Source organism: Chinchilla lanigera, unplaced genomic scaffold, assembly GCF_000276665.1.
Source record: "Chinchilla lanigera isolate Chin_1 unplaced genomic scaffold, ChiLan1.0 scaffold00620, whole genome shotgun sequence".
NCBI lineage: Eukaryota > Metazoa > Chordata > Mammalia > Rodentia > Chinchillidae > Chinchilla > Chinchilla lanigera.
The window spans coordinates 1-9743 of NW_004956021.1; the positions used below are offsets into that span (position 1 = coordinate 1).

A 9743-nucleotide genomic window follows, 5' to 3' on the forward strand; every position below is an offset into this window, starting at 1 on the left:
GATGTATAAGAAATTAAGTCTCTAGCTGTGAAAAGAGAGCATTACAAAAACAGTGAATTGTTTTTGGCTTTTCTCTTACAGAAATGTGAGGTCTCAGGGCTGGGGATTTAGCTCAGCGGCAAAAGCGCCTGCCTGGCAAGCGCAAGGTCGTGAGTTCTGGTACCGGTACCGGAGAAAAACCAAAAAAAAAAATAATAATAATATAGGTACAATTATTACTTTACACAACCAGAAAACTAATCTTTCTCTTACAGAAATGTGAGGTCTCGGGGCGGGGGATTTAGCTCAGCGGCAAAAGCGCCTGCCTGGCAAGCGCAAGGTCGTGAGTTCCGGTACCGGTACCGGAGAAAAACCAAAAAAAAAAAAAAAAAGAAATGTGAGGTCTCTATATTAATTAGAATTTGAAATGTCTTCTATTTGATGTTGACTTAAATTCTGGAAGTAACCTTCAAAAAGCTGTCTTAACTTTATAATACACTATATATATATTCTTTCATCTTTCACACATTCACAGTGGCACCGTAATTCACATGTCTTACTGCCAGGGTGCTTGAACTACTGGTGGTCTATGCATGACTGTCCCATCGGATGGCTTGTACCACTGGTGGTAGAAGTGGTACAATCACATGTATACTACCAGTGGGTCAAGCTGGTGGAACCATGTTAATGATATATGATGAATTTAACTTAGTTATGCAATATTTTGAAATAGCAAGTTTCAAATTAACTATAAATAAATGTAACTATTATGTGTCAGAGGTTAGAAGATTGTTAAAGGTAACTGTGCTTTACTAAAAATGAACAATAGGTAGTTGATTATGACTGATTTTTCTCTTTTAGGGGAATTTTTAGAAAAGGTACGACAGAAAAAAACCCGTGATATTACTGTTTTGGACTTGGGATGTGGTAAAGGTGGAGATTTGCTGAAATGGAGAAAAGGAAGAATTAGCAAGCTCGTTTGTACTGGTAAGATAAATGCTAATATTGGAAAGAGTAATTTGTGATCAATTAGGTGAATAGGAAATAAAGGTTTCCTTGCTATCATGATGTTGGAATACCTTGTGGCAAGTCTTCCAGGGGCTGTGCAAGAGGTGGGTGTTTTTTAAAAATTAGTTATAGGACTTCCCCAGTGGTTTTCTAATATAGTTAATGAGGTTGGGATAACTTACCCTTCCTGAGAAAGGCATGAAGCTGTCAAAAATAATAGGAGTCATATCTAAAGGACAAACTTGTAAACTTTTCCATTGGCTAAGATAGGAATTCAGACATCAAAAAGAATAGTGATTGAACATTAAATAAAGGAAAAGACCTCATTGTTCACTCTTGGAAGTTGCTGAAAGACTTACTTTGAAACTCATAAGTGTGGGGAGAGAATAAAGCGTTTTCTTACCTAATATAAATAGTTTTTCAAGGTAACCAAATGTTTGAAATAGGAAATTCCTCTTTATTGAAAAGTCATCATAGATAAATGGAGGAAGAATGATAATAACATTAGAGAATCAGTGTTTTTTCACCTGCAATAATAGATTGAGGCAACAATCTTAAAAAGATCTGGAAGCTATAGTGAAAATTTGATGGGAGCTTGATAAATGAATGAGTCAAGCACCTGAACACAGTGATCAGTCTGAACACTGAAGTGGGACCTGCAGGTGTCCTGTTCTTTCTGATGTAAATTAGAGGAAGAACAGCAGCCACCTCCAGAGTATTGTTTCAGTGTCTCTATCAGCAGTTCTGCTTTTTTAGGGAGGTGGAGGTTGAGACAAGGTCTTGCTACATAGTCCAGCCTGGCCTTGAACTCATGGCAGTTTCATTGCCTTAGCCTCTTGAGTCCTGGGATTACAGGTGTGCACCAACACACCTGGCATCAGTCAGTAGTTCTTAAGTCTTTAGGTGTGATGAGTCCTGAATATGCTTAAAAGTTATTGAAGACTAGAACATGTGCTTTATCGTACGGTTGGTACTTACCCTGTGAAAAGTTAAAACTGAGATTTTTAGAGATAATGTTTTAATTCATTAAAATTTAATGAGCATACTGGTAGTTTTTCTTTTTTGACATTTTTGCTAGAAAAGAAAAAAGAAAGAAAAAGAAATACAAAAAAACTGAGCTGGGGATATAGTGTCATGGTGCCTGCCTGGCAAGTGTGAGGTCCTGAGTTTAATTCCCAGATTGAAAAAAAAAAAGAAATACATTTTTGTTAGTCCTTTTAGGGTGTGGAATAATAGACCAGTAGATTCTCAATTGATTCTGCACTAAACCTATTACAGCATTATTTTGGTTGATAAGTAATTATAAAATGAAAGCTATTTTAATAGCTCCTTTAGATAATTGTGGATATTTATCTTTGATTCTACAAATGGTAGTTGCTTAAAGGTTAGTTGTAATGTGCAGCCTTATTGACAAACATTTTATACTACATTACGCTAAAATCCATTGATCTGCCTTGCTGTCCTGCATGGAATTGTGATACTTGGAAAATACTGTTCATACTGAAGTAATGCAGATCTTCCAAATGTTGACACCATGGAATCGCATTTGTTTAGTACCACACTCATCAGAGAGGCTTTATACACTTGGAAGGTGTTCATCCGATGATGAGTACAAGTTATTCAAATTGGAAATTGCCCATGAAAGTCATATTTTATCTTTGGCAGCAAATACTATTCATTGTTTTCCTGAAAACAACAGTGTTCATTTTCAATAAAATATGTACCAGATACTCAAGTTTGAGTAACGATGGTTTGCCATTCTTTCAAGTCTTTCTGTGAAGAGTGGCCAGTCCAGCATACAACTCAGAATAGTCACAACTAATGTTGCCCTAAAGGGATGTCACACCTTGTTATACAGGAGAAGGATTTTTTGCTACTTCCCATTTCATCTCATAGGCTATTAAAAGATGTTTTCAAGAGCCAAGATTTCATGAAGTTCTGCTTTGTTAGAGGCCTTTCTAGATGACAGTAACTTTCCCCATGAGTGTGGGTGCTGTTGAGGGGCTGTGTGACCCCCACCATTGCTTTTGCATCACAGTGCAAATCTCAGAGCAGGATAAATGGCAAAACACTATTATGAAAATAAAAACTTGATGTTTCCAAAAGTGAACTTAGGTAGTGTTGGTTTTATCATCATTCAATTAAGATATCTTCCTGCTTTTAACTTTGAATAAACATTTAATAATTGTGCTGGAACTTTTTTGGTGTTAGTACCTATTAGGAAAGCTTTTAGTTCCTATTTTTAAAAAATAATAGCGCATTTGTACTGTAACATACACTGCTGTTTTAAGGGAAATAAAACCTTATTAACCCTAGATTTCATGCCAAGTGTATCAGTTGAGATCCTTGTGAGGATTTTTGCCCTTGTGTGTTGACGGATACTAACAGCCTTCTACCTTTTCTGTTGACAGTCACTGACACACTTCTTCCACTTTCAGATATCGCCGACATTTCTGTCAAGCAGTGTCAACAGCGGTATGAGGACATGAAAAATCGTCGTGATAATGAATATCTTTTTAATGCGGAATTTATAACTGCTGACTCTTCAAAGGTACAGGGATTTTCTTTTTGTTGTTTTAATCAACTTATTTGTTAAAATGTGCTTTGAAACATTAAAAACCTTAGGATGTGCATTTATTCAGTTTCAACTAGAAATTCTTTTATCATAAGTTCCCCTCAGCAACTCAGTGGGTACTTCTGGGAATTTGCTTCTATAATTTGAGTTGTTGAAATCATTCTGTTGCTTTTTGATTTGAACAAGATTTATTTTCTAGCACAGTTGTCCCTCAGAATCTGCAGGGATTGGCCCCACAAATGCCAAATGCAAAAGAGCTCAAGTCCCTCGTGTAAATGATAATAGTAGTGTTTGTAGGCAACCTGTACGCACGCTCCAGTGTGCTTTGTGTATACTTACATACTTACAGTACTGCTACGGTGTTGGTGCTATGTTGACTTTATTGTTTGCGGAGTAATGGCAGGGAAAAAGTCTGTATGGATACTGTTTCTCTTTCCTTATATTTTCAGCATACAGTTGTTTGAACTCATTGATGCAGAACCTGAGGCTACTAATGACTGACTATGTTTTGAAATAGAACTGAACTCTAATAATGTTTTGTTCACCATGTAGTTTATTAATTTCCCAATGTCAGAATCTTTTCGGTTTTTCCATTTTCAGTCTGTTTCTGAACTGTGTATGTGAAGTGGGGAGGCGGGTGCTGAGGATCACACCCAGGCCTTTGCACATGCTTGGCAAACACTCTCCTGCCGAGTGACAACCCATTTCTGAATTTCTTAACTGTAGAATTTAAGGGCCAATTGAGTGGTAAAAGACTCGTGGTGAACTTGGTGATCTTTGTCTGACCTGTTAAACTGTAGATACCTTTGTCAATTGTGCACATTTTGCTTGCAGTTTTGAAAGTGGAAAAGAAGTGTAAAATATTGCTAGGAAGTTGGAAACCTTCAAACATTTTTATTTCTTTAAGATGCCAATGTTGAAAAGGTCAACTTTAAATGTCATATCTGATAGCTGCATTATTAAACATGATTTTGGGATCCTTGGATCTTTAACTTACATGCAAATAGGAATCAAATACTTTTTTGAGCTAGAATCAGAGTGATTTCATTGTGCTCCTCATACATAGCAAGGGGAAGGAGAACTGAAGACTGATTTAAAGAGTTGGTTAATGGCAGGGCTTGTCTACTTTTAAGAACTCTAAATTCTGGGAATTAAGGTACCAAAAAGTTTCTCATCCATGTTACCTTTGCTTCACAATATTAATCCATTTTAATTTGTTTCAGGAACTTTTAGTTGATAAATTTCGGGACCCAGAAATGTGCTTTGACATCTGCAGTTGTCAGTTTGTCTGTCATTACTCTTTTGAATCCTCTGAGCAGGCTGACATGATGCTCAGAAATGCTTGTGAGAGACTCAGCCCTGGAGGCTACTTTATCGGTACCACTCCCAATAGCTTTGAACTGATGTAAGTACTTTTAAATGCACGAGGTTTACAAAATATGTACTATTAAGTAGCAAATGTTTATCACAAATAGAGTTCACAAGACACGCTATTTAGTCTTACAAGTGCTGAGCACTTAATGTACTATATTTAAGTAGATGCTTAAAGATCTAAGATAACCTTTTAGAACCTTACATGTAGTTTGGAGACTGAGGTTATGCTGAACCAGAGGTGACTGTGGTAGGCAAGTTACCAATCAAATACTGAGGACCAGAGACTTAACCAACCTAACTTTTTCTTAAGACTATTAATGGTATTTTAGTGTATTTCTTCTGAAGAGTACCTTGAATCCAATTAAAAACTAGTAAAGTGACTTTTTAAGTTGTATCATGTACTTTTTCAACATGCATAATCTCATCAAGATTTAATCACTTTAATCTTTCTTATTTTGGCTGGGGAATAATCCTGATAGAAGTCGCCTTGAAGCTTCAGAAACAGAATCATTTGGAAATGAAATATATACTGTGAAATTTCAGAAGAAAGGAGATTATCCTTTATTTGGCTGCAAATACGACTTCAACTTGGAAGGTGTTGTGGATGTCCCTGAATTCTTGGTCTATTTTCCATTGCTAACTCAGTAAGAATGTCATTAATCTGTTACTGTGTTTTTCTTTTTCTTTTTTGTCTTGTAAAAAAAGAAAAAGGGGGAAGGATCATTATTCCTACTCATTCCATGTTTAAAGTGGCACTGTAAGAAGTCTAATTGTGTAAGAAAAGATTGTAGCCTCAGATCCCCCATTGGTGCCATGGACCTCTGAGAGCCTCGTTTAGTTTTCTTTTATTTCTGGAAATGATTTTATCCTGTGGATAAGAAAGGAGCCAGTTGCCTTCACCTTGTGGCGGAAAATACTAAACCTTGCAGATAGCAAAATTTTTTCTTTAAGTAACTGCTAGTAACTTTGGAAATATGAAGTGAGTCTTTGTAAATCAGAGGTCCTCATTTTTTGATAGAGGTAGGTGGCAGCTTTGGATGGCCTGTGTCTAGCAGTGTTGATAGAAGTATCGTTTAGGAATGTATTCCCCCATGCTTCTGAACTCCTAGGACTCGTGGCGAACTCTGGACACAGGAAGAGTTCCGGGTACTGGGCTGTATCACATAAGGCTGCAAGGCCTTGTGGTATACCCTGGTTTTGGGGTTTCCCTGCTGGGGAGAGGACTGGAGTCAGCTTTCATGGAGGTCACATCATAGCTGAATATTGACTGAGACAAGCAGGAGCTTTATTTTGTTTAGTTTTGATTGTTGATTGTTTGAATTGGGACTTAGCTTGTAAAGTTATGGATGTAGAATTTTTAGTTTTATACTAATTGTAAAAATTTTAAACAATAACATAATAAAGACAAGTAACATGATTGAACATTAGGAAAATAATACGCACAATTTTATAAGTATGGTATTTATAAAATTAACTAATTTTATTAAAATTAATAAATTAGAAAAATGTTACTACTTTTCAACTTTATAAAAGAAATTAAACAATTGTTTTTCATATTTTTCATATGTTAGGTTTTTGTTTTTGGTTCACATAGTTGGTGGTTTTAGTAAATCCAAGAAGATACTTTTTTAAATGCTAAGCAAGCTTAGGAATCTTTTTTACTTACGTTGTCTAGTGATAAACTTACAAAGTTACAAGTCCTGACAATATATACTTTTTAAGAAATTTATTTCTTTATGTTTTGAGGAAAATTATTCATTAAAATGGGTATTTGGTGAGAGAATCAGAAAATGTATAAAGGCCTTTTTGCCTGTCATTAAAACAGAACAAAAATTTAATCACCTTTTATTGCAGAACCTTTCTGCTAGCCCAACTTGGGTTCCTTGTAATTGCAATATTTTCACATTATCAAACTTGATTTTAAATCTAAAGGCTGTTTCGGAACTGTCTGGAGTAGAAGGGACTGACCTTCTCTCCTCATGGAGGGCTGGCTAGGGTGGCAGCTCTGCCTTGTGCATGCTCTTTGCACATGAGTGCCACAGCTCACATGTCCCTCACACACAAGCCCTCCCTTGCCTTGTGAAAGTCATCCTCTTCCTCTGCTACTCCCTTACCCTGCTGCCTAGAGTCATCTCCTGGCTTCCTTCAGCAGACCATAATAATACATTTGGTAAATGCAGTGGGGAAAGTGAACCTCAGTGTAACGGTAGACCAAATGCAGCGAGCACTTAAGGAAGACGTCTGGAGAGAAGTGATGTTTCAGTCAGGTGCACAGGAGATGGACAGTGGCAACAGACAGTGTGTGAAGCCCCAGAGTGGGACAGGAGCAGAAGAAGGAAAGCTTATGACTGCCTCTTAGGGAACCAGGGGCCCAGCTGCCCGAGAGGAGGCAGGATTCCTTGCAGATGTCACATTGAGAGCTTTTGAATTGTGTACTAGGTATGGTGGAGCCCTGTGGAGGTTGTTCAGGGTGAGTTGTGACACTGACTACATCTGTATTTTTGGAAGCTTAATTTGACTGCATTTGGATATTTATCGAAGGACATTAATACTGGAAGGCAGGGGACAAGAGAAGAGGTTGCTGGAGTGGTACAGCCAGCCAGATGGTGGTGGTCATTAGAACAGGGTGGTAGCAGACAGAGTATGAAGTGAACCTCTTTTTGGAGGACTTGGTGTGATGTGGGCTTGGGAGAGTGAGACAGGCAGGTTTAGTGCAGTAATGTAGAATGGCAGAAAAAGAATCGTGTGTGGCTCAGTCTTAAACATGTGAAGTTAGAGAATGTCTGCGACACGCACGGGATAGATTTGATGAGCACTGGAGTAAATGCAAGTGATGAGAGAGTAGACCTCCCAGGCAATGATGATGAAGACCACTCCAGACCAGTCTCTTCAAAACCTGAGATTTAGAAGTTCAAAGCAAAACAAAACAAACAAAAAATATGCAGAGAGACAGCGCAAGATGTAAAAATTAAGAGAATGCAGGAGATAAAAGTGAATCTTTTAAGAAGGAATTGGCAGCTGTTTTCATGCAGCTATGTGGGGCTGCAATAGAATAGAATGGAATTAATCTGAAAATGTTTCCTCAGCCTCACCCCATCTTAGAGCCCCAAACGCTGGCCTTCATTACACTTTCCACCTGTGTGCTACATGGGGCAAGCTATGGGATTTAGGACATATGTTTCTTTGTAGGTGTGGTTACTCTTAATTACATTTCTTTGTAGTCGGTTTATGAAGGAAATGGCAGCTTTCTTAGTTAAGTCCCGAATATGTCGCTGTTGTTATAGCAAAGTAAGCTATTGAGGAATTACAGCTGTTTTGGAAGCCTTTTCACTATGTAATCTCTTTTGGACAGAATGGTGAAAAAGTACAATATGAAATTAGTCTACAAAAAAACATTTATGGAATTCTTTGAAGAAAAGATTAAGAACAACGAAAATAAAATGCTGTTAAAACGAATGCAGGCCCTAGAGGTAAGTACTTAGAAAAAGTGTAAAAATTCCAAGTCACAGTGAACTTACTTGGCTGTTTTTGAGATCCTTCCAAGGCTGTTTGCTTATAAATGTATTACAGAATATGATAACTGCTGTGTACCTTTTGGCTTTTAGGAAGAGCCAGACACAGAAATTTCCATGGCTAATGCTCCGTAAATGCTTGGTGGATGAATGATGCAGTCCTCTAGTTCTGTTATCTGGGTAGAGGTGCTTTAAAATAGGTTTTTCCTGTCACTGACTGTGGGGCTGGGAAGATGCAGCTCTGTGTTGTTCTGGCCCCTCCCCACCCGTGCCTCAGTTGTGACAGCCATGGGCACATGTCTGTTGCTGGGTCATCACCCCTAGTTTAGAACTCCTTACTTACCAACTGCATCTGTAGCTTAGAACCTTCCTAGCCGGGGTCCACACCAGGGTCCACACCAGGGTCAACCATGCGTAACTGTTCTTTGATGACAGCCAAGACTTTAGTCCTCTGGAGTGTGCTAGTGAGACCTGCTCTTCCCCTAGACTCCGGCATAGCAGGGAGGGAATACTTGCAGCACACGATGTGGATTGCTTTTCTCCTCTACCCAGCAATGCTTAATCGGACACATCTAAAATACCTAGCACATGTGTTTATTACTGATTAGAATCGGATAAAGAATTACACTCCACAGGTAAGTGTCAAATTTCAGTGTTCGATTACAATATTCTTGTATTTTAAGCATACCCTGTTTTACTGTCCTGATTACTCTGTGAAATAGGCAGAGTAATTACTTTTTATAACTTCTGTATGGGCACTGAGTCCCAAAGAAGACAGTAAGTTGTTCAGGGTCACAAAGTTATTAAGTCTAGGTAATCTTGTGTTGTATAGGTAGTAGTCAAAAGTTCCCTGTCAGAGTTATAGTGGGAAGGTTTTCTTTGAATCCTAAATTGTCTTGAAACCCATAATCAATAAAGTGATTGTTACAAAAGTGATTAAGAGTTAGGAATATTTTCATTTTCTTTGTATTAGGAGCAGTAGGAGTTTTTGTTTGTCTTGAGGGAGAGGAAGAGCCTAGAAGCGGAGGGTGTGTGTGTGTGTGTGTGTACTTTGAATACACTGCCCCTACCTGACCTACTTTACATGCACATGACCAAGTATTTGTTTCCTGTTAGCATATAGGTAATGAATTCTAAAATGTACTTAGGTTACAGGATGTGGGGCAACAAGGACCTTAGGGTATATTAAGGAGATGAACATGCAACCAGAGAATTCATTGTGATGGGAGAGTAACTGGCATTAGTGAAGAAATACTTGAAATGCAGGGAGCATACAAAAGGGCCTTTTGGGGGCT

The 9743-nt window shown here is 38.0% G+C and overlaps 1 protein-coding gene across 1 annotated transcript; it reads left to right on the forward strand.

Annotated features, from left to right (window-relative positions):
- Nucleotides 1-840: 840 nt before the first annotated feature.
- LOC102005211 (mRNA cap guanine-N7 methyltransferase) lies at nucleotides 841-8406 on the forward strand (the record flags this gene model as incomplete). Its single annotated transcript, XM_013510215.1, is given in 5 exon segments — nucleotides 841-966; nucleotides 3426-3538; nucleotides 4786-4967; nucleotides 5416-5580; nucleotides 8289-8406. Coding segments are annotated over 5 exon segments (704 nt in total), but the record flags the coding sequence as incomplete, so codon positions are not given.
- Between the last annotated feature and the right edge of the window lie 1337 nt (nucleotides 8407-9743).